This window comes from Oncorhynchus gorbuscha, linkage group LG09 (genome assembly GCF_021184085.1).
Source record: "Oncorhynchus gorbuscha isolate QuinsamMale2020 ecotype Even-year linkage group LG09, OgorEven_v1.0, whole genome shotgun sequence".
NCBI classification, from domain to species: Eukaryota; Metazoa; Chordata; class Actinopteri; order Salmoniformes; family Salmonidae; genus Oncorhynchus; species Oncorhynchus gorbuscha.
In genome coordinates this window covers 25,288,036-25,313,981 of record NC_060181.1, presented here as the reverse complement: position 1 = coordinate 25,313,981, position 25,946 = coordinate 25,288,036, and the positions used below count along the sequence as shown (strand labels likewise).

Here is a 25,946-nt window from a genome sequence, read left to right as displayed (position 1 = left end):
TGAACGCGAAGAACGACAACCACCGAAACATCCATTCTATAACAAATGAATGAATGTAAATCTGAACTAGAGAGCGAGAGGACGAAACTCTCCAACAGAAACAAACTTTTCAACCGCGATCAAGACGACACACTGAGCGTAAATATGTATTGATTGCAATTGTTCCCAAGTGAGCAAAGGATTAGATTTTCAATTGTTATAATTATCACTCTGTAGTGACTTCTCAGCTGGCTCCCCCTTTTGTCCACCAAGCCACGATGTCGGTTTAGCCCACTAGGACACATTCCCCTATCATTTCTTGAAAACATATTTACCTTGTTTGTTTATTTATGCATTTCTGTGAATTACTTAGTAATAAATACAGGATTTAAGACAATTGATGTATGGATGACTCATAGTGAAGACTGGGTTCGTGCAGATAACCAACAATTTACGACATTTGGAATAAGACTAACGTGAGGTAAAGTAAATAATTCATTCATCAGAAGACTATGGATCAGATAAGAAAATATCTGAAAAGTTATTTTAGGAAATGATAACTTTGTAATCTGAATATTTTCCTCCTTGGTGCCCCGACTTCCTAGTTAATTACGGTTACATGATTAATCAGTTTGATCGCATAATACTAATGACAGAGAATCTTTGATAAAAACTAAGTCTTCAATCTAATGATAGTAAAGACACGACAGTCTTGAAATCTATGGCAAGACTTTCTTTTAAATATTGGCCGTCTAGCGATGATCAACAACCAACTTGAGAGTTTGAAGAATTTGTTAAAGAATAATGTGCAAATACTGTACAATCCAAGAATGCAAAGCTCAGAAGTTTACCTATATATATATATATATGCCATTTAGCAGACGCATTTATCCAAAGCGACTTACAGTCATGTGTGCATACATTCTACGTATGGGTGGTCCCGGGGGATCGAACCCACTACCCTGGCGTTACAAGCGCCATGCTCTACCAACTGAGCTACAGAAATACATAACATGTATCTAACATGTATTGACTCAGGGGTGTGAATATTTATGTAAATTAGATATTTTCAATACATTTACAAACATTTCTAAAGACACGTTATTGTGTGTAAATGGGTGAAAGAGAAAATATTCAACCCATGTTGAATTCAGGCTGTAACAACACATTTTTGAATATGTCAAGGCATATGAATACTTTCTGAAAGCACTGTATACATTTTGTCTGAATAACGTAGCTCATTGAGCTGGACTTGATTCATATTAAACATAACATATAGGACCCGTTTCCCAGAAACAGATTAGGCCTGGACCTAAAACTAGTCATGGACCAAAAAAAAAAGCAAGCTCAGCATGCTTTTAGTTCAGGATCAGGCTAAATCTGTGTCAAGGAAACCAGCCCATTGAAAACTGATGTACCTTTGGATTCTGTTCTTGCTTCTTTCTGACTCGTGGACTATTGGTAACAAATAATCTACTGTCTAGCTGGATTTCGTATAACATCCTGCTATGGTTTCAATTAAATTATTTGAATTAAAATCTTTGACCTTCATAGTAGTAGCTAGCTAACGCAGGTAAAAACCAATGACAAGCTGGCAGCATGCCATTATCTGTGGTGGCGGTAGCTATCTGATTTTAACAACTATTATTTACACACTAACGTTACTAGTAGTTAACGTTAGCTTACAAAAGAACATTACATTTTCCGGCGGACTAATTTCAACGTACTCTTGTCGAGGGAATTTGAGAAAAAAAAACATCTAAATGGAACAAACGTGAGTCTGTTGTAGACCCATGCAGTTTCTGTTAACTGTTATCTCATGGACATGTCAAAATAAAAGTCCCACACAAGTTCTTGCTTTCACGTGTGCAGGCAGGTATGGCGCACGTGTAGGATTTTGACATGAGGTGTAGTATATTAGAATCCCCAAGCTACTCTTCCCCAGATATAGCCAGGTAAGCAGAGAGGAAGTGGGTCTACAATAGACCCACGTTTGGAATGTCCGTTTAATTTGTTTTTCTCAATCCCCCCTGCATAAGGACCAACACTACGGACAACAGGCAGAATACATTTAAATGTAATTAATTTCAGGCTTCCTGCGGACTATTCCGTTTTTTACAAGATAATTATGACATCTGGTGGTAGCTGTTTTTAGTGTAAATACTAGCCTTGCTAACGGCAGCTATGGTGGTGGGTGTCTGAGGCTGACTTTACACTGTCATTTCAATACGTTTTGAATGATAAGCGTGCAGATGATAGTAAAATAGCTAGCCAATTTTGCCTCCAAGGCAAATCCAAGTTAAATTCTATACAAGTGGGTGGGGGGGTACTAATAAGTAATTAGCATGCCCAAAACAGGTGTGCTAACGTTAACTGCTCCACACTGAATCCAACACTGGTTCCTAATTTCTATTAATCTTTATCCAGGAACTGTATACACGATTAAGTGTTGCTAGCGATGGCACGTTTACTAGAACATTCTACATTTGTAGAGTCAAGGACAGCTTGTGAAGGTGAAGTCCAGTTATTGCTAGCAAATACGATGTCTAGCGAAGTTAGCCAAATTACTACGTTACTTATCCAACGGACTTTTCATTTTAGCAAACTAGGATGAATCGAAAATCTATAGATATGGTTTTATATATTGCAATTAGCTGAGTACCGGGAACATAGCTAACTAGAAAGCGTTAGTTAGCGCATAGCAAACTGCATTGTTTTTAGCTAGCCAACGCTCTCATGATGCTATGCTAGCTAACGGAGTATTACCGCAACGTGTTGGAACTTCCCTTTCAAAGTTAGAAATCGTTATCGCCCGTGGGTCTACATTGGAGTTAGTCAAACTTAACCTTACCATTGGTGTAATGTATTTTTGCTTTAGTCGAATATCTTCGTACTGAATCCACACCGCTTTGTCTGTTCGACCACTATTTAGCAGGAAGTTTTGATTATTCATGTTACGCCGTGTGCAAGGTCCTTGCAATCCGGGATCTTTGGGACGTCACTACCCACGATTGAAGCTGAAATGTTGAATGGTTAAGGGAGACTTTAGATATGTTTGCATCAAATTGACTGACTTGTCGCAGATAAAAGGCTGTGCATGATGATGTATGGCAAATAAACATACCCTTTGCGGTTAAATTCCCATGTGATTAATAAAAAAGACAAGTTAAATGGGTTTCCATCGCATTTTCAACTCTACTAATGGTTTTCTCACTTTTTTTGTTGTTGCGTTATATAGCAAGTGTGCCCACTGGTATTGGCATGTGCGCTCTAGCCAACTGCGCACATATAACCTACAAAATAAGATTATTATGGATAAAAGAGCGTGATTATATTATTTGTCAAACGGCAGCCAAGCATCAATGATCATGTCATCAGAATAAGACCCTTGATATTTATTGGAAAGGAGCATCAAACTCAATCACTCATCAATCATGCAAATGTATTTGTAAAGCCCTTTTTACATCAGTTGATGTCACAAAGTGCTGTACAGAAACCCGGCTGGAAACCCCAAACAGCAAGCAATGCAGGTGTAGAAGCACCTGCATCATCATTTTGCACTTTGACCACACTGTGAAAGTCATCATAATTTATTTCATCTGTAGCCTAATAAACTGCATGCTTTCCCAACGAGTCATAGTGGGAAGACCACACATCATTGCATGACTCTACATTTATTTTTGATATGATGGTTATTATATCAATATATACAGTGGGGAGAACAAGTATTTGATAACCTGCAAAATCGGCAGTGTTTCCTACTTACAAAGCATGTATTTTTATCATAGGTACACTTCAACTGTGAGAGACAGAATCTAAAACAAAAATCTAGAAAATCACATTGTATGATTTTTAAGTAATTCATTCACATTTTATTGCATGACATAAGTATCTGATCACCTACTAACCAGTAAGAATTCCAGCTCTCACAGACCTGTTAGTTTTTCTTTAAGAATCACTCCTGTTCTCCACTCATTACCTGTATTAACTGCACCTGTTTGAACTCGTTACCTGGATAAAAGACACCTGTCCACACACTCAATCAAACAGACTCCAACATCTCCACAATGGCCAAGACCAGAGAGCTGTGTAAGGACATCGGGGGTAGAATTGTAGACCTGCACAAGGCTGGGATGGGCTACAGGACAATAGGAAAGCAGCTTGGTGAGAAGACAACAACTGTTGGCACAATTATTAGAAAATGATAGAAGTTCAAGATGACGGTCAATCACCTTCGGTCTGGGGCTCCATGCAAGATCTCACCTCGTGGGGCATCAATGATCATGAGGAAGGTGAGGGATCTGCCCAGAACTACACGGCAGGACCTGGTCAATGACCTGAAGAGAGCTGGGACCACAGTCTCAAAGAGAACCATTAGTAACCCACTGCGCCGTCATGGATTAAAATCCTGCAGCGCACGCAATGTCCAGCCCCGTCTGAAGTTTGCCAATGACCATAGATGATACAGAGGAGGAATGGGAGAAGGTCATGTGGTCTGATGAGACAAAAATAAAGCTTTTTGGTCTCAACTCCACTCGCCGTGTTTGGAGGAAGAAGGATGAGTACAACCCCAAGAACACCATCCCAACTGTGAAGCATGGAGGTGGAAACATCATTCTTTGGGGATGCTTTTCTGCAAAGGGGACAGGACGACTGCACCGTATTGAGGGGAGGATGGATGGGGCCATGTATCGCAAGATCTTGGCCAACAACCTCCTTCCCTCAGTAAGAGCATTGAAGATGGGTCGTGGCTGGGTCTTTCAGCATGACAACGACCCGAAACACACAGCCAGGGCAACTAAGGAGTGGCTCTGTAAGAAGCATCTCAAGGTCCTGGAGTGGCCTAGCCAGTCTCCAGACCTGAACCCAATAGAAAATCTTTGGAGGGGGCTGAAAGTCCGTATTGCCCAGCGACAGCCCTGAAACCTGAAGGATCTGGAGGTCTGTATGGAGGAGTGCGCCAAAATCCCTGCTGCAGTGTGTGCAAACCTGGTCAAGAACTACAGGAAACGTATGATCTCTGTAATTGCAAACAAAGGTTTCTGTACCAAATATTAAGTTCTGCTTTTCTGATGTATCAAATACTTATGTCATGCAATAAAATGCAAATTAATTACTTAAATCATACAATGTGATTTTCTGGATTTTTAGATTGTGTCTCTCACAGTTGAAGTGTACCTATGATAAAAAAATTACAGACCTCTACATGCTTTGTGAGTAGGAAACACTACCGATTGTGCAGGTTATCAAATACTTATTCTCCCCACTGTGTATGTATGTGTGTCTATATATATATATATGCACATTTCCACTGACATTTCTTGGAAATTTCAGCTTCTTTCATACTGGACACCGATACATAAAAATGGTATCCATGACTTAATCTGACTCTGCGGAAATAAAGGGCCTCATTGACAAAATCCCGAAGTACCCCTATAGGTTTAGGAAATATTAGGGTAGGGATGTCCTAAACAACCCGGATTGCACTAACTACGCGTATCAGATCTTATCAAATTTTCAGACCAATAGTATGGGAAAAAAAATAGTTGTCCTTCCCCTTTGTCCTCAGAACAGCCTCAATTTGTCAGGGCATGGACTCTACAAGGTGTCAAGCGTTCCGCAGGAATGCTGGCCCATGTTGGCTCCAGCGATTTCCACAGTTGAGTAAAGTTGGCTGGATGTTCTTTAGGTGGTGGACCTTCTTAATACACATGGGAAACTGAGCATGAAAAACCCAGCAGCTTTGCAGTTCTTGACACAAACCAGTGTGCCTGGCACCTACTACCATACCCCGTTAAAAGGCATGTAAATAGTTTGTCTTGCCCATTCAACCTCAATGAACATACACAATCCATGTCACACGGCTTAAAAATCCTAACCTGTCCACATTTACACTGATTTGAAGTGGATTTAACAAGTGACATCATAGATTTGACCTGGTCAGTCTGTCATGGAAAGAGCAGGTGTTCTTAATGTTTTGTACACTCAGTGCATAAAATTGAATGTAGCCTATATTTCCAGGAGACCAGCACCAATAATCAAAATGTACCAAGTGTGTGGTGCTTTTTTAAATTGATATGAAAATGTATGAAAACGTGTTCCTTGGAATAGAATGTAGTCAGCTAAAACTGACTACTTACTATTTTAGCATACTACTTACCATATATTTTCTTAACTCCTATTTAGTATCAAACTGGCCTCCAGAACAATCACTTGGTTCAGACTTCCATTTGAATTTGGTCAATACATTTTATTTACCATTTTGAACAGATAACAATTCAATATTTTAATTTATCAATACTAGGAATTTGTCCTCTGGTCTTTAAACATACAGTACATTGTGTCATGATGTAAATAAATATGGAGAAATAAAATACAAAAACAAATAACACATGTAAAGCTTCCAAATATGGAAGAAAATCACCTAGAACTGTATTGCGTAGTTTGTAATTTTCTACAAGAAGGAAGCGGTACCACAGAATGATCTGTAGATATTCGCTGCAGAGCCAACACTTCTTTGCAGACCAACATTTTCAGACTTGGCAGGATCAAGGAAGTTAAAGTGACATATCAAATTAAGTGTCAGTCCTTTATCAATTTACACTATATAAAAATAAAAGTGATTTTCATCATGAATAGATATTTGTTCTGTCAGCCATTACAAGGTTATCTGTTAAGGCCAAATAAAATAAAATCAGTTCATGCCCTTTAAAAAAAAAAAATCACTACTGACATCTGGTAAACACTGTGATCTTCCATAATCTCAGTCATTTTAGAGGATGATTTTTTTAAGGCATGATGACTAATGGAAAAAATATATCTCTGATCAATTAAAGGTGATTCTTGCCAAGCCTGCGATGTTATTGCACTATTTAGGGCCATCAGTAAATGAACGCCGCTAACGCTGTTTACAAAGAGTAATTTCAGTCTAAGCTCTTGTCATTGCAGCAGCACAGCTTTTCAGGTCGTGGTCTCCAGACCATGAGGATAACAAGAAATAGATACAAATGGATCAGGCCTACCTATCCTACTGTAACATGGCAGGAACAGACAGGCACACTTTACAAAATGAAATGCATGTACAGTTCCTTTCTATATCAATCTAGCAGGAGTTCTGTACACAATGCAAATGGATATACATAACAATATAATGGATTCTCTAGAGTGTTTTGCCAGCAAAACAGCAATCACTTTCACTCGCAAGAATAACAATGATTGATATGTGTTATTACTGCAGAAGACCTATTATTGCTGGTAAAACTGTATACTCTATTTATGATAAAAAATATATTAATGAGTCTACAAACATTTATGTCAACACAATATGTCAACACAGTCTCAGGGGGGTAAAAGTGCAGGTATTACAAGAACAAAGGCAAGAACATTTTGTTCACATAGGGAGTATAAATAGCTAAACATTTGGAGCTTCTTAATTAATATATTACTATGGTTTTTGTTAAAGATTCAAGTGGAAAATGTGTTTTTAAAAGGAGTACTTTGTAATTTCTCAAACTGAAATACTGTAGTAAAATGAACAGTACCATTAAAATAGTAAACCATTGCATTATTTGGTAAGATTACAATTAAATTACTATGCCATGATATACAGATTTCTTGTAAAATAACATATTCCGTGTCTGCTTTCTATGCATCAGCATTCATTTGCTCTATTATTATCATCAGTATTTGGACGAAAATGATCCACCAGTAGAATTTGGTTCAGATGGTACCATAGTACCCTATTTGGTCAAAAACAAAATTGTTGAAATTTCATTATCCATTCTGGTGTTTTCCTACTTGTTTGAGATGATTTTGTGGGTGAAAAGATATGCAGTTGACCAAGAGACAAGAGTGGATGCTTAAGCAATGCAAACATTTTCTTTACCCTTGTTTCCTCAAGTGCAATCGACCATTCACATAACAGATAACAAATGCATTGTGACTCGAACAGACATGTACATCTTCAATATATGCAGAAAGATTAGGAAGGCATGGACCTCTCTACAGCTAGCGCCAGGGTCATAAGTCCAAACAGACTGGAAAGTCTGCAGGTTTGATGCAGCCGGCTCTTCTTGCCTAGCTCTGTGGGTACAGTACTGTTCTCGCTGCCTTGAAACTTCAGGCACGTCATCCTTATCTCCGACAGTGGTCGTAGTCCACATCGATTTGAGAGAAATGTCCTTTCTCCCTGTAGTACAAAACATAATCTCTATTTCCCACCGTGGCACACTTTGGATCAGTTTTGGGGTGAGTGGGTAGGTAGGGCCATTGGTGTTGAAGATAAGAGTCCCATGCAATCTACACCCCTCATGCAACAATCCAACAAGATCTGGAGTTTCTGGACCCCCTTTTCATGCCTCTTAGGCATGTCACTCAGGATTTCCATTAGCAGGCCATGCAAACCTCCTAAACTGCTCTAACAGTGCGTGGTAATTGTCCCAGGCAGTGTTTGTCTGTTCCTATTCCCCCTTTCGACTGTGGAGGGGATGAGGATCGAGGTGGATAGAGGAGTCCTTCACATGAAGCTGTCAGCGGGTCCATAGGAGAAGCCTGGGAAGGCTCCAGCTGCCTCCTTGATGCTGCTAGTCACCAGCAGGCCGTCCGTGTTGCACAGAGATGAGGTCACAGGGAGGTGGGTGAACTCTGGGTCAAAGTGCCTGAGGTCCGTAGGCCCGCTCTGTGAAAGACAACCAAACAGAGCACTATATTAGAGACGTGCTCTAAAACACAAACATCAAATTCACATTTCACACCCATAAAGCCTCTAAATATATACATTGCTGTCATTGGGATGCAGTTTGTGACCATTTTTTAGTAAAACAAGATGGAAATTCTACTTGAAGTGAACAAGAAAGGGTATATTTGTACTTCTCTCATGTTAACCTGGAAGACTACATGTAATACATTGTTGGTAGATGTACTTACCACTGAGGGAATGTAGGGTGGTGTGATGTTCCTTGCCATCAGGTCATCCCAGTTGATGGGTGAAAAGAAGGTGTGGAACTTCAGTTCCATCTAGAGGCAGATAAAAACACTACATCAATGCACTGGTACAGAACAATACTGAGACCTTAGTAGTATTTGTTTCTTGTGTGTTATTCATATAATATATTTGTTTGTTGTACATTGATTGCTCTGTCGCTGTCTATGTCTGTGTGTGTGGGTACTTACAAAATCATCTTTCACTCCCAGCCTCTTAGTGCGGTCCTTTTGCAGGAGCCCCTCCAACAGTTCTCTGCCTGCGTTGGACACGTTGGGCTTCAGTACGAGAGGCTTGTTCAGGATATTGTTGTACATCTCAGCTGTGTTGCGGCTGTAGAAGGGGGGCTATGGAAAGAGACAGCAAAAATCAGTACATGCTACGTGGCCAAAATCTATACACACCACGCACCATGATTGTCAGTGTACTTGTGTGATTCATACTGACATTCCTTATATATGGGGCGGCAGGGTAGCCTAGTGGTTAGAACGTTGGACTAGTAACCGGAAGGTTGCAAGTTCAAACCCCCGAGCTGACAAGGTACAAATAAATCTGTCGTTCTGCCCCTGAACAAGGCAGAACGACAGTCATTGAAAATAAGAATTTGTTCTTAACTGACTTGCCTGGTTAAATAAAGGTAAAATATAATAAAAATATAACTGAAATGGTGACATACGGTGTCCCACCAGAGTCTATAGAGCTCTGGTCAAATGAAGTGCACTATATAGGGAACAGGGTGCCATTTGGGATGCATTGATAGTGGATATCATAACTAAGGTAAATGCATTGTGAAAACTGAACCATGAAAGAGATGCTGAAAAGAGCAGTGATCAGTAATGCCTCACCAGTCCATAGAGCATCTCGTAAAGCACGGATCCCAGGCACCACCAATCCACGGTTCGGTCGTATGCCTGCTTCTGCAGCACCTCGGGGGCCAGGTACTCCGGGGTTCCACAGAAGGTGCTGGTGGTCCCAGTGGGTGCAAGGCCCTCTTTGCAAAGGCCAAAGTCTGTCAGGACGATGTGGCCCGCAGAGTCTAGCAGGATATTCTCAGGCTTCAGATCTCTGTGAAGTTGAGGGAGAGGGTTAGGAAAGTGCAACTCTCCCTATACTTAATGCATTTTTATGCAAAAGGTGGATAAACAGTGTTTACGTCCGTTTACCTTCCTCTAAACCACTGGCGCTTATTCAGTGGACCAGAATACACATTTCTATAAGTGGTATTGTTTCTGTCATGTGCTATGAAATATAGTCACCACCAGAGGGTGGTGTATGATAGGATCTTAGTTCATACCTGTAAACAATATGCAGGGAATGGAGGTATCCCAGAGCACTGGCGATCTCTGCAGCGTAGAACCTGGCTCTGGGTTCTAGGAACACCCTCTCTCTCTGTAGATGATAGAACAGCTCTCCTCCATTCACGTAGTCAAGCACAAAGTACAGCTTGTCAGTAGTCTGGAAGGAATAGTGCAGCCCCACCAGGAAAGGATGTTTGATATTCTTCATCAGGACACTTCGTTCCGCCATTATATGCTTTTGCTAGATGAGGGAGTAAGAGAAAGATGAGCATACCACTCACAATGACATCAGTGCAATACTTCAATTAGAGCAACTGAGCGAGCGACTGAGTGGTTGTATGCGTTTGTGACTATTGCACCTTGCTTGGAGTATTGATTGTTTTTTTATGGTGAAGATCAGTAGAGTAAGACTCACTTCTTTCTTCTTCAGGATGATTTTCTTCTGTAGAACCTTGACGGCGTAATACTCGTTGCTCTCCCTGTGTCGAGCCAGCAGCACCTTCCCAAAGCTCCCTTTGCCAATGATTTTCAGGTAGTCGAAATCACATGGTTTGATCGCCAGCTCTTCAGCTAGTGAGCTTCTGGGGGAGGTCAGTAGCATCTAAGAATAGAGGAGGAGAGAAGGAGCTAAGAATGACCATCTTGGCTCTGGATAAAATGATCTATTTACAGTTCACACTGGTAATTCAAATGGCACCCTATTCCCTATATAGTGCACTACCATAGGGCTCTTTTAAAAACTTGTGCACTATTTAGAGAATTGGGTTCCTTTTGGCTCAGTCTGTCCCAGTGGCCAAGGCATGTGTTATGCTGATGCTCACCGGATTTAAGAGCTCAGCATTGTCCAGCTTCTCATTCTGGTTCTCATCGATCTTGAGGAAGTCAACTTCAGAGCTGAGGAATGAACAGAGAATGTTAGAATGGAATCCTCCTTCACTTACCATTCTCAAAATAACTTATGGTTATTTTGACTGATACACTCATTGCCACTTTGTGATTTTATAGGGATGAGTGACCTCTCTAAGTTGACATTGTTTTTTCTAGAGTGTTTAAATTATAACAGTAGTCTAATACTTAGATTGCCATCACAGGCCAGTATTACGATTCATACTATTTTTCAAAGTCGGACAGCACAGTAAAATGGTGAGTTTTACAGTGATTTAATTGAGTAATTAGATAGAGAAGGTTCCATTTGTCATAACTGACCCAAATGAGATACAAACCTTCCAAGACTGTAAATAAGGGTCTCTCCTCTAACTCCTGAGAGACAATAAGGGTCTCTTTTCTCTAACTCCCGAGAGACTATTCAGTTGTTGTTGAGCCCCTCCCTATACACCATGTAGCCTGCAGCACCATCTGAAAAGTAGTTCTAAGCCAGGGGATCAGACATGACTAGCACAAACAGCCCAGAATCTGACTGCTATAACAACCTAGCACCTGATGATGGTATTTCATTTTTTGTATATTTTATTGAACCTTTATTTAACTAGGCAAATCAGTTAAGAACAAATTGTTATTTACAATGGCGGCCTACTCCGGCCAAATCTGGACGACACTGGGCCAATTATGCGCCACCCTATCACAGCCAGATGTGATACAGCCTGGATTCAAACTAGGTGCTGTAGTGACACCTCTTGCACTTAGATGCAGTGCCTTAGACCGCTGTGCCACTCGGGAGCCCAAGGTGTTTTGGAATTTTCCACTGAGCTAGACCCCCCACCTGGTCCCTTTTTAGGCTGTTGAGTACAAACCATATTGTGTGGTGCGCGCTTAATTGAATTACCCGGTTATCCCAGTCAAGGGGACACAGGGGATTTGCAGAAAAGGTGCTTAAGCACTGGAGGCCATGGCGGGAACACACTTGACATGACATGACATAACATAACTATTATTGTGCTGGCTTTGCCTGCTTGGCCCCAGATTACTGCTTTGACTCAAAATGTGAATAGTGAAGTGCAGTTGATTGGATTGGAAATGTACAGTAGCTTACACTGACCTAGGTAGACCTATAAATAAACACACAGACCTAATCTAACGCCATGGGAAGCAGATGAAATGTCGCACAGAGGCCTAGTGTGTGCACACCTACCATATATCTTGACTATTTGATAAATATCTATACTTTCAGAAAAGATCATTTGTCATAATATTATCATATTTCATTGGCAGCTGGTAGCTCATATATAATATCTAAACATCTCATTTGGCCATACAAGTGCTCCATATAATACTTACTGTTGACACATATGTGGGTTTGACACCAGCCTCGATATGAAGTCGTTAAGTCCAATTTTCCTCTCCTTGATGAAAGCTGCAAATCAAAAATAAGCATGCATGTCAGCTGGGCGCCCAGAGAACACAACGTCACAGATTTAACACAGCCCTTTCAGACCTAAACTACACCATTGCAGAATTAGGGACATGGATAGGCCTCTACTATCTACCTGGGATAGATAACAGCTTACATTTCATCACAGTGCGGTGAACAGTCTAGAAATTATAGCCGTATGCCTATATTAAATCTGTTCAAAGCTTTAATTTTAAAATGTTTCAGAGGTTCAAAAGTGATTTGGAATGGATCCAGTTATAAAGCATTACGTGCCAAATTTAGTCGTTATGCAACAAAATATTACTATTCCTTTGGCGAACCGCCGCGTCGCATAGTGAAAAATAACACTCAAAGCCTATATCACAAACATGGACATGAGTAAAGGAGCATACAGTCCATCTACAAATCATAATCCAAAGAATATTGATGCATACTATTAAACACCACAATGTAGAAGCTAAATTCTAAATAAAATAATTGAATTTAGATTAACAGAAAAAAATATGCCTACCAGTGAGGACTGACACAATTCCTCTCATTTTGCAATAAGACAAGTCACATGGAGCCTTGGTAACAGCCATGGTGAATAAAAATATGTATCCACTTGTAAAACAGTGCCAAAAGAAAGCCCCTTTATGGAGAAGACACGCTGGTTGCTTTAGTACCAATTGCTCCAATTCATACGCACTGGCTACAGAGAATCCTGCCTGCGAACACGATCAGTCCAAAATGTCTATCCAGGGCGCTGGGCGGCAAGGAGTTATATACTGAGCACGTGGTATAAGGAGGAGCGGCATACTGACGTCACTTGGTTACCAAGCAACTGTCAGAGGCAGTGATGTCACGGGATTCCGCAGCTCCATCTCTTGCCTGCAGGAGGCGGGGAATGACAGGAGGCACGCAGCAGCGCATAGGTGGAGCGCGCGTAAACGTTAGCGAGCATAACTCCTTTGCCAAGATAATCCATCCACCTGACAGGTGTGGCATTTCAAGAAGCTGAATAAACAGCATGATCATTACACAGGTGCACCTTGTACTGGGGACAATAAAAGGCCACTCTAAAATGTGCAGTTTTGTCACACAACACAATGTACAATTGGCCAGTGGTGGAAAAAGTACTCAATTGTCATATTTGAGTAAAAGTAAAGATACCTTATTAATAGAAAATGACTCAAGTAAAAGTGAAAGTCGCCCAGTAAAATATTACTTGAGTAAAAGTCTCTAAAAGTATTTGGTTTTAAATATAAGTAAATGGAATTGCTAAAATGTACCATTTCAAATTCATTATATTAAGCAAACCAGACGGCACAATTGATGATTTTTATTTATTGAAGGATAGCCAGGGGCACACTCCAACACATAACTTACAAACAAAGCATTTGTGTTTAGTGAGTCTACCAGATCAGAGGCAGTAGGGATGACCAGGGAGGTTATCTTGATAAGTGTGTGAATTGGACCATTTTCCTGTCAAAATGTAACAAGTATTTTAGGCTATCAGGGATAATGTATGGTGTAAAACGTACATTATTTTCTTTAGGAATGTAGTAAAGTAAAAGTTGGCAAAAATATAAATAGTAAAGTACAGATACCCCCAAAAATGACTTAAGTAGTACTTTAAATTATTTTTTACTTAAGTACTTTACACCACTGAAACTGGTAGGCTGACTGCAGAAATGTCCACCAGAGCTATTGCCAGAGTATTTAATGTTCATTTCTGTACCATAAGCCGCCTCCAACGTAATTTTAGACTATTTGGCAGTACGTCCAACTGGCCTCACAACCGCAGACCATGTGTATGGCGTCGTGTGGGCGAGCAGTTTGCTGATGTCAACGTTGTGAAACGAGTGCCCCATTGTGGCGGTGGTGTTATGGTATGGGCTGGTATAAGCTATGGACAACAAACACAATTGCATTTTATTGATGGCAATTTGAATGCACAAAAATACCGTGACAAGATCCCGAGGCCCATTTTTGGAGAAAGGCAATTCTAGATGAAAGTTTTTAAAGTTCTGTAGCCAATTTCCCTGTTTGCATCATCAGCAAATATCCAATATGTTCTTATGAAAGGATGGAAGCAAGTCAATGCAAGGAACATTCAAATGCAGGTGAAAATATGCCAACAAAAAAGTGATTTTCTTTTATATTCTGCAGGACATTATATTCTACAATACACCATCAAATCCTAAGCCTGATGTTTACAAATGGCCTCTCTCCATTTCCCTGACATAAGGCCCAGTTATGGACCTATGCATACAGTAACAATGCAGATCAAAACATTAAAACAAACCGCAGGATCAAAACAGAGAACTGTCAGGGGTAACTCCTAGGCTATGTCCCAAATGACACCCTATTCTCCACAGAGCACACAACTTTTGAGCAGGGCCCATAGAGCTCTCATCAAATGTAGTGAACTATGTAAGGAATAGGGTGCCATTTGGGATGTTTTGCTTGCTCAATGGCATGTGATAGTCATGCATACTTCGAAGGATGTCCCATCTCGGGACTGAATTTGACCGATAGTTCCTACTATATAAGAGGAAGCATGTTGCCAAGCTAAGTACATGAAGAGGCAAAATGGTGTGAAGACATCAGCTAATCGTGTCATGTCAGGTTATGGTAGTATACTTATCCAGCAAAGATCTATTTACACACTGTCAGGATCAGATGGCACGACATTAACACCTGGGTTGTGTCCCAAATGGGGCCCTATTACCTACATTATATTGTGCACAACTGGTCAAAAGTACTGCACTACAGGAAATAGGGTGCCATTCATGTAATTGTAAAAAAATACATACACAAGGGCGCTCCAGCTGGTGAAGACTCCACATGTAATTTAAGACAATCATCAAGGATAACACCAAGGTCAAAAGCTTATTTCCATTGTAGTCCTTCTGGGGGGAGCTAATTAGTACATTTCAATTTCTTAATAAACAACAAGAAACAGGTATATCTCCCTTGTCTCAAATACCCCTAAAATATAAATACATTCCTTATATATAAAACAATCAATCCCTAATAAATATCTAAGACAATCACAATAGGCACCAAAAGGCAGACCATATGCTATCCCGGGCATTTTCTTCTCACCCTTGTACTAGAGTCTAATGACTCACTTCTGAGACATGCCACTATTTAGACGTTTTTTCAGTGAGAACTTTAAACTGCCTATGGAGGTTATACTTTTCAAATACTGTTTCATTTTGGACATAACCCTTGTTAGGAGCTTAGGTAGAGGCTATTTTCTGACCTCATCAAGCCATTATTCACACACATAACCTCTCTGTCATGCTGGTGTGATATCAACACTTTAAAGGGAACATTTGTAACCACAAATGATTGAAAACAGCTAGGGATATTCAAATTCTCACGCACAGTTGAATCTATTTCAGTTTTGCTTGACTTTAATACACATTAACACAAGTTATTTTGTGCACAAATACCGGCTCTGCAGGACTGGTTGTGTGTTTGTACTGCAGTAAATACACCTCGCTTCCATCATGTGCACGTGTTGTATTTTTCATTTTTTTGGTAATATATACTGAACAAAAATGTAAATACAACATGCAACAATTTCATTGATTTTACTGAGTTTTGGTTCATATGAGGAAATCAGTCAATTGAAATAAATTCATTAGGCCCTAATCTAGGCAGGTTAGCTGAGTGGTTAGAGCGTTGGGCCTGTAACCTGAAAGGTTGCTGGTTTGAATCTCTGAGCTGACAAGGGAAAAATATGTTGTTCTGCCTGTGAACAAGGCACTTGTTCCACAAGGCACTTGTTCCACTGTTCTCCAGTAGGTTGTCATTGTAAATAAGAATGTGTTCTTAACCTGATTTGCCTAGTTAAATAAAGGTTTAATATAAGATTAGATTTCACATGATTGGGACTACAGATATGAATCTGTTGATACCTTAAAAAAAAGATGGCCCGGGATCAATTCACTTACTTGGGAGTAAAAGTGAAAAGGAAATATTCAAATTTGTTTCAGGAAAACTTTGTTGCTCTAGCAGACAGATTGAAACAATCTTTTACTTTTTGGAATTCGCTACCCCTTTCTCTTATCGGAAGGATTAATGTCATTAAAATTAATGTGTTGCCCAAATTTTTATATTTATTTCAATGTTTTCCCATTTTTATTCCAAAATCTTTTTTTATTTCACTGGATCAAACATTCATGCATTTTATTTGGGATGGCAAGGTACCACAGATTGGTAGAAAACATTTACAGAAGCCAGAGGTCATTGGGGGGGTTTAGCTCTACCAAATTTTCAGACATATTACTGGGCTGCAAATTTCAGAGCCGTTCTGTACTGGCTGCAGACTGATCCTACTGGCCCTAGACCACTCTGGGTCCAGATGGAGTCTGAATCGTGTAAACCTGCAGCACTTTCCTCTGTGCTGTGCTCGTCTCTCCCAGTGTCCCTAGGCAAAAGGTGTGTCAACCCAATTGTAAAGCAGTCTCTTAAAATTTGGAAAAAGTTCCGTTTAGCCTTTAACCTCCGAGGCTTTTCTCTATCAGGCCCAATCAATCAGAACATTTTATTTCCTCCATCTTTGAATGATGGGGCTTTTGGCATTTGGCACTCACTAGGCCTCTCATCGCTAGCCTAATTATTCTTAGATGATACATTTGCCTCTTTTTCTCAGCTGCAGGAAAAGTTCAATCTCCCCCAATCCCACTTTTTCTGCTATCTCCAGACTAGAAACTTTGTCAGGGCTAACACACCTGGATTTCCCAATAGGCCTGCGAATACAGCTATAGAGAGCATCTTGGAGCTGAACAAGCTTCCTAGGGGCGCAATTTCAGATGTATATGCAATCATTCATGACTTACAGAACCCTTCTTTGGTGCTTTTAAAGACTCGATGGGAAAAGGATTTGGGGGAGGAACTTGGGGAAGACACCTGGGAATCTGTGCTGCACAGGGTGCACTCGTCCTCTTTTAGCACTAGACACAGCCTCATTCAATTCAAGGTGGTTCACCGTATCCACTGGTCGGGGGCCAAACTTGGAAGAATATTCTCTGATTTTGATCCTACCTGTGTCAGATGTAAAGTGGAACCAGCCACACTGTTGCATATGTTTTGGGGCTGTCATAAACTGTCAGGTTTCTGGGAATTAATATTTAAATGTTTCTCTGATATATATGACACTGTTATAGATCCGCCTCCCCTTACAGCCCTTTTTGGAGTACTGCCCATGGGTACCCCCCCTATCAAGAATCCAGTCGGACACTGTTGCTTATACAACTCTTTTAGCTAGACGGCTAATACTACAGAACTGGAAGATGGCAGCTCCCCCATCTTATAAATATTGGGTGAGGGATGTGTTGTGCTCTCTGAAACTAGAAAAAATCTAATTCAATTCACGTGGGAACCCCAAACTGTTTAATGAGGCTTGGGCTCCATTCCGGTCTTACTTTAAACAGTCCATCCTCTGATGGCATTCCAATTAATACTAAAATAAGTCTGTGACTTAAGGGTTGGAGGAGCCTCTCTCTGTGTTTTTGCTGGGGGGGGGCATTAAGGTCCATGTGCTTATTGATTGTGATCCGCAGATGCCTTGTTCATCTTGCTCGGGCAGAGACTGAAGTGTGAGCTTGTTTTTCCCAGTTATTTTTACACTTTGTTCACGCCTACATGAATAATCATTTATTTTTTATTTTAAAGCATTGTAAAAAAAAACTGTCCAGTGGAAGGTCGGTCTGTGGCCATGACTCTCTGTGAGTGGTTGCATTTCTCCACCCTTATCCCCTGACTGTTTACAGGAACAATGGTGAGGTGTTTGCTCTGTCCCTGTACTATAGATTGCCCTTTAACCTCTGTAGCCTTATGCCTGGTATGTTTAACTTGTCTAAAGTATGGTATCTTTAAAGTTATTTTTTATTTGTATTTTTTTTCTTTTTTTTCTAGTTGAGTATATTATTTATATTGCTTTGTCTTGTCTATATGTGTGTGTGTGTGTAAAACTTAATAAACAGAGTAAAAAAAAAAGATGGCCTCATAATGGGACTCAAGATCTTGTCACAGTACTTTTGTGCATTCAAATTGCCATGCAATTGTGTTTGTTGTCCATAGTTTTTACCAGCCCATACCATAACACCACCGTCACAATGGGGCACTCGTTTCATAACGTTGACATCAGCAAACCGCTTGCTCACACAAACGCCATACACATGATCTGCGGTTGTGAGGCCGGTTGGACGTACATTGGAGGTGGCTTATGGTAGAGAAATGAACATTCAATTATCTGGAAATAGCGTTGGTGGACATTCCTGTAGGGAATATGTCAATTGCAGTATGCCAGTATGCCAATTGAGATATCTGTGGCATTGTGTTGTGACAACTGCACATTTTAGTGGCCTTTTATTGTCCCCAGCACAATGTGCACCTGTGTAATGATCATGCTGTTCGATCAGCTTCTTGATATGCCACACCTGTCAGGTGGATGGATTATCTTGGCAAAGGAGAAATGCTCACTAACAGGGATGTAAACAAATTTGTGCACAAAATTTGAGAGAAATACGATTTTTGTGCATATAGAAAGTGGGACCAACACTTTACATGTTGCATTTTATTTTTTTGTTCAATATATACAGTACCAGTCAAAGCTTTGGGCACACTTATGCATTTAAGGGTTTTCTTAATTTTTTTACAATTTTCTACATTGTAGAATAATGGTGAAGACATCAAAACTATGAAATAACACACATGGAATCATCTAGTAACCAAAAAAGCGATAAATAAATAAAAAAAGTGTTAAAAATATATTTTATATTCTTCAAAGTAGCCACCCTTTGACAGCTTTGCACACTCTGAACCAGCTTTTACATGTTACAATGTAACCTTTTATATAACTAGGTAATTCAGTTAGGACAAATTCTTATTTCCAATGACGGCCTACACCAGCCAAACCCAGACGACACCGGGCCAATTGAAACTGGCTCTCATGAGGAACGCCACAGGAAAGGAAGACCCAGAGTTACCTCTGCTGCAGAGGATACATTTATTTTCATTTTATTTTTGGTTACAACTGCTGTATCATTGTGAGATGCAGAGTAGGTGTACGGATGATCTCCGCATGTGTGGTTCCCACTGTGAAGCATGGAGGAGGAGGTGTGATAGTGACACTGTCAGTGATTTTATTTAGAATTCAAGGCATACTTAACCAGCATGGCTACCACAGCTTTCTGCAGCGACATGCCATCCCATCTGGTTTGCGCTTAGTGGGACTATCATTTGTTTTTCAACAGGACAATGACCCAACACACCTCCAGGCTGTGTAAGGGCTATTTGACCAAGAAAGAGAGTGATGGAGTGCTGCATCAGATGACCTGGCCTCCACAATCACCCGACATCAACCCAATTGATATGGTTTGGGATGAGTTGGACCACAGAGTGAAGGAAAAGCAGCCAACAAGTGCTCAGCATGAGTCTTGAAGACTGTTGTAAAAGCATTCCAGAAACTGGTTGAGAGAATGCCAAGAGTGTGCAAAACTGTCATCAAGGCAAAGGGTGGGTACTTTGAAGAATCTCTCAATTATAAAATATACTGTATTTAGATTTTTGTAACACTTTTTTGGTTTCTACATGATTCAATATTTGTTATTTCATAGTTTCGATGTCTTCACTATTATTCTAGAAAATAGTAAAAAATAAAGAATCTGGAATGAGTAGGTGTGTCCAAATAGTAAAAAATAAAGAATCTGGAATGAGTAGGTGTGTCCAAATAGTAAAAAATAAAGAATCTGGAATGAGTAGGTTTGTCCAAATAGTAAAAAATAAAGAATCTGGAATGGAATGTAAACAATAAAGAATCTGGAATGAGTAGGTGTGTCCAAATAGTAAAAAATAAAGAATCTGGAATGAGTAGGTGTGTCCAAATACTAAAAAATAAAGAATCTGGAATGAGTAGGTTTGTCCAAGTAGTAAAAAATTAAGAATCTGGAATGAGTAGGTGTGTCCAAATACTAAAAAATAAAGAATCTGGAATGAGTAGGTGTGTCCAAATCTAAAAAATAAAGGAATGAGTAGGTGTGTCCAAATAGGTGTGTCCAAATAAAAAATAAAGAATCTGGAATGAGTAGGTGTGTAAAAAAAAGAATCTGGAATGAGTAGGTGTGTCCAAATACTAAAAAATAAAGAATCTGGAATGAGTAGGTGTGTCCAAATACTAAAAAATAAAGAATCTGGAATGAGTAGGTGTGTCCAAATAGTAAAAAATTAAGAATCTGGAATGAGTAGGTGTGTCCAAGTAGTAAAAAATTAAGAATCTGGAATGAGTAGGTGTGTCCAAGTAGTAAAAATTAAGAATCTGGAATGAGTAGGTGTGTCCAAGTAGTAAAAAATAATGGACAACAACACCTAGACTTCTACTTCCAGTTTATATTTACATTTTACACACACAGTATATTTTGGATTTCTAATTGCCATATATTTTTCCACTGTGCTGTGTCACAAAAGTTCTGATGTCCCATGTATTTTCCGAAATCAAATAATGCTTAGACCCTGCCCATCTGTCATCTACTATAATGCCAGCACGAGGTTTCCTAGTGTGTACGCACATCATTACAATCACCAAAAGAGAGGATCAGGATTACAATGTGTAGATGGGGGAACTCCCTTCTATCCAGGTTTGGCTGCAATCCGATTCTCCTTCTGACAAATTAGTCATTCAAAGCCTGCGACTTGTGTTTAGTCTGCTTTTGGAGATGCTTTATGGCAATGGAAACATGTGGTGAATCAGAGGTGCTGAATCTACAGTTTAATAAAAGCTTTGCATGTTTAACAGTCAAAGATGACCTTTCTCTATTTCATTAAACAACACTATTTCACACAACAACACCACATAATGGCTTTAACGGTTATATTTAGCATCCTCCCTATCCTAAAAAAAAGCCCTTCATTTGCCACCATCTCTTTGTCTGATTCATGCCAAGCAGACAGGTGGTAGTATAGGTAACATTTCCACTGGTGAATACTACCCATGATGAGTCACTACTCACCAAGGACCCCTGTCTTCACCAGCAGCGGCTGATAAATGCCTCTGTTAGTACTATCTGTTATTAAACCCCAGTCCCCAGCCTGACTGTCTTCTTTTACATTACTACTTTGCGTTGTCTTGGCTACTTGTTTCTGGCTATCTCTCTATGTTCTGCTCCTACAGATGTTTGAGTTTAGTATTTACATCCAAGGCAGTGTGTTGCTGGTTTCAGGTCCCCACGGATGCATCCCAAATGGCACCCTATTCCCTTTGTAGTGCACTTTATTTAATTTTTTTAATTTTTTAATTTTACCTTCATTTAACCAGGCAAGTCAGTTAAGAACAAATTCTTATTTTCAATGACGGCCTAGGAACAGTGGGTTAACTGCCTGTTCAGGGGCAGAACGACAGATTTGTACCTTGTCAGCTCAGGGGTTTTGAACTCACAACCTTCCGGTTACTAGTCCAACGCTCTAACCACTAGGCTACCCAGTAGTGCACTACTTTTGACCAGGGCCCCCAGTGCACAAAGGGAGTAGGGTTCCATTTGCATCTGTTTTGGATGGATCTGGTGGGAAGGCAGGGCCTGCTGTGCAGCTAGATCCCCACCTGGCTGGTTAACCTGCTGCTGTTGCTGGGCTGAAGGAACCACCAGGGGAGGGGGGGCGCACATCCAGGCCTCCCCCAGGCACAACTCACTCTAGGTGGGTCGTGGCTCCAGGGAGGAGTGGGTAGTGGGCGGGGGAGCCAGCCTCTCCCTCTCCCTCTGACTGTCTAAGAGAGGGAGGTAGTGTCCAGGTCTGCGTCCCAAATTGCACTCTATTCTTTACATAGTGCACTACTTTTGACCAGGGCCAATAGTGCACTACCCTATGTAGGGAATAGAGTTCCATTTGGGATTCAGCCTAGGGCCTTGACTTCCTGCCCCCACAGTTATGCTGCCAGCAGCTCCATTGACCCCCCCCCCCTCCACCTGGTGTGAGTCACCCGGTTGAGTAATGAACCTCCAGTGTAATTCCCTACAATTTCTCACCTGCTACATCCCATCTCTCTCCACGTCCATCATTTTTGCCTTTTCTACTGCTTCTCGATTGCCCTTTTTCTCAATTTCCTCGAGAGAATCATCCCACCCTCCCTCTTCCCTTCTATTGCTCTTTCTCTGTACCTATCTACGTCTGTGCTGTCCATTCTGTCTATGCTCAAGGAAACTTTGGCATTATTCAACGTCGACCCACAGAGACTAGAGTACTGGAGGTGTTGGGGTCCTTGAACAATGAACACTGCAATGCAGCTTCAGGTCCGAGTGAGTAGGAGGCTTAACTCATCATCCTAGCACAATCTGTACGGTAGCATTACGTACAACTCCATTTCCTTCTACAATTCCCAGAAACAGAGATGACTGATATTCAAATCACAGTCAGCTGGGATACGGATATGTGCCTTTGAGTCCCAATGACTCAACATCAACTCAATGGTTAACAGCCACGGAAGCTCACTTTAGGTGAGAGTTTATGTAACGATTCTGGCGCCATCACCAAGTACTCTATTAGCAATGTCCTTCAAGCTTCTACATTAAGCCAACTGTTACTTAACTTTAACTTCAACTTAACCTACTGTACCAGGCCTACCACAACCGCACCTTCTAATATTCCTGCTGAGGGTATAATTACTAGTACGTTTCACTAGCTACTGCTACTACTATTCATTCTAAATTAATATTTAATTTGACCAAATACTAATAGCCATTGTAATGTGGGCAAAGCCAAATTCCCCCTGAGTCTGTTCTCTTAGGCTGTTCCAAATGGCACCCTATTTCATACATAGTGCACTACTTTTGACCAGAGCCCCATGGACCCTGGTCAAAAGAATTGCACTAAAAAGGGAAATAGATACAACTCTGCTGGTGGAGCCAGAGCCAGGTGACTACTCTACAACAGGCTTGTCACGCTCTACTGACTTCCACAGCATTACCTAGCTCAACATGGTTCAGTGGATGGTACAGGGGAGTGTCTAGGGATTGTACCACAGAACAACCACTCACACTCACATTCATTCAAAATGACAACACAACTCATGTTTACAAGCATCAATAAATGAATCAATGGGGAGTGTTGTGACTCAAGTTCTCTCTTTAAGATGCTGCTTCCCCATTCCTTTGTTGGGTTGTTCCACCAATTTCGGTGACTTATGAAAAGTGTAACTTGGTCAAAAAAACCTTGTGATTTCACCCCCCCCAAAAATTGGGGTCATAATAAGCACATGTTCAACTTAATAAAAAACATGTTTTCCCATCGTAAGATGTGAAATAAAAAAATACTATATGCCAAAGAAAGTAACAGGGTTGACTGTAACAGTACCAGCCATAAATCCCCTCATGACAGGGGGAATGGAAGCTCGTTTTGTGCAACAGAAAGGTGCAATTGAATGCTTCACCAAAAATAATCAAATTCCTAAAGCATTTCTAACCTGTATGTCTATGGGTAACAGCGTTGGCATATTATACACGACCTGAAAAGTATTCCAAAAAACAGAAACAGAAACAGAAAATGTCAAAAAAGAGTAGAACCAGCTCACCTGCTTTACAAAATGATTTGCCTATTAGATGTTCATTGTTTCTTTTGAATTAAAAAATATATAAATAATAGTTTTACCATATTAAAACGAGAGTTCAATTCACTTAACAGTGTTGACCGTACAACGAGGGACAGACTAATCACATTAAATAAATACTAATCTTCAGAAATTACTTTGTCAAGAAAAACTAAATAATTATGGCTTTACAATGATGTTAAATTAATTGAAATATTCCTAGAAGTGACACAGGGTTGACGCAGGGATATGTCAAAATGCTGAATCTTCGCACGTTAGCAAGCCTTTATAAAAATGTAAAATTCATTGAATAACCCATGTGGTCTATATTAAAAGGCACTTCATTTAATATAACAATATTTTAAAATGCAATATTGGTGGACAATTTCTACTTAAAATATCAAAGAGATGCAAAAGGCCCTCTTCTTGTGGAACGACCCTGTTTCTCTCTCACTAATCCATACATGGGATGGATCATGATTAAAGATGTGTAAATGTGAATGAAGCAATGAATGAGTGGGTAGATGGCTGGAATGCACTTACATTCAAAGAACAGAGTGTGCTTAAACAAAGTGTTCTGTCTGTCTGATATTTCCTGTCACTTTCTTTTCCCTCGTACATAATCTCAGCGTGTTTAGTGATTACTGGCTGCTCCCTACCATCTAGGTGAGTGATGATTATAAGAGTAAAGTGGATTATGTCACCTGTGATGGGACAGATAGAGGTGTGATTGATAGATAGATAGATAGATAGATAGAGCAGGAGGTGATATGAAATCCTGTCTCTCTCCCTGACTAAATTATTTAGAGAGAGACCATAAGAAGTAAGTCACGTAAAAAAAGGGAAGGAAAGAGAATCTGAAAGAGATGATGGAACAGACTGAAAGAGAGAAACAAACAAAGTTGAATGAAGACAATAAAGCACGAAAAGTTCTATTTAAACTCCACTTGTTCTAGACCTACAACAATGGCCTCAAACATGTCACCCATGGGATAGGCGTTGCCAGATAAAGCTTATTATCGCACAAGAAATGAAAGAAGTTCCTACCTATGAAGGATTTCTTGCCAGTCTTCATGTCCTCTTCTATTTAGGTGCAGTGTGTTTTGTGTATTTGTGTATGTTTCTCTGTGTGTGTGTCTGAAGCAGTAATATTCCAGTGTATGTCTCTGTGTGTGTGTCTGAAGCAGTAATACTCCAGTGTATGTCTCTGTGTGCGTATGAATGATGTAATCTTGTCTCCAGCTCCTCTCCCTCAGTAATATCACCCTCTCTATCTCTCTGCAGCACCGTTTGAAAGAATTTGACTTTGAAAAATCCCTTCCTTTGACTCTGCAATTCTATCAAGATCTATCAATCTATCTATCTATCTATCTATCTATCTATCTATCTATCTCTCTCTATCTCTCTCTCTCTCTCTCTCTCTCTCTCTCTCTCTCTCTCTCTCTCTCTCTCTCTCTCTCTCTCTCTCTCTCTCTCTCTCTCTCTCTCTCTCTCTCTCTCTCTCTCTCTCTCTCTCTCTCTCTCTCTCTCTCTGTCTGTGTGTGTGTGTGTGTGTCTCCCTCTCTCACAGGCAGTACTGGCTGAACTGATGAAACCAAAGAGGCGAAACCAGAGAAGTGTGACGCACCTGTCCCCCTCTCAACCCCCCTTCACCTGTTCCTTTATCTACCAGGGAGCCACAAACAAAACAATAGCAGGTGTCAGGATACGGTTCCCGTGGGTATGGGAGTCCTGCCCGAGGGAACCTAGTCTGCATCCTAAATGCACCATATTCCCATCACAGTGCAC

General features: G+C 40.4%; 2 protein-coding genes across 6 annotated transcripts in view; both read right to left on the bottom strand.

Moving 5' to 3' along the window:
* Positions 1-2,990, bottom strand: part of LOC124043319 (eyes absent homolog 3-like) — a 32,475-nt gene extending 29,485 nt beyond the window's left edge. For 3 of the 4 annotated variants that reach the window (XM_046361807.1, XM_046361809.1, XM_046361810.1), the window contains exon 1: positions 2,831-2,990. The gene's annotated coding sequence lies outside the window, so the exon portion shown is untranslated. The remainder of the gene's footprint in view (positions 1-2,830) is intronic. The other variant, XM_046361808.1, reaches the window with a different exon arrangement.
* Positions 2,991-6,208: 3,218 nt separating this feature from the next.
* On the bottom strand, positions 6,209-25,448 carry si:ch211-195b13.1 (STKc_SGK domain-containing protein). Of its 2 annotated transcripts, none has more exons than XM_046361806.1 (9): positions 25,206-25,448; positions 12,493-12,568; positions 11,079-11,151; positions 10,673-10,858; positions 10,254-10,498; positions 9,805-10,024; positions 9,151-9,306; positions 8,905-8,994; positions 6,209-8,656 (listed from the first exon to the last, which is right to left on the bottom strand). In XM_046361806.1, exons 1-9 carry the CDS (start codon positions 25,231-25,233, stop codon positions 8,495-8,497), a joined length of 1,236 nt encoding a protein of 411 aa, XP_046217762.1. In that variant the 5' UTR covers positions 25,234-25,448; the 3' UTR covers positions 6,209-8,494. The 2 variants fall into 2 exon arrangements, with proteins under 2 accessions (XP_046217762.1, XP_046217761.1); XM_046361805.1 differs by lacking the exon at positions 25,206-25,448 and adding an exon at positions 13,098-13,309.
* Positions 25,449-25,946: the final 498 nt, after the last annotated feature.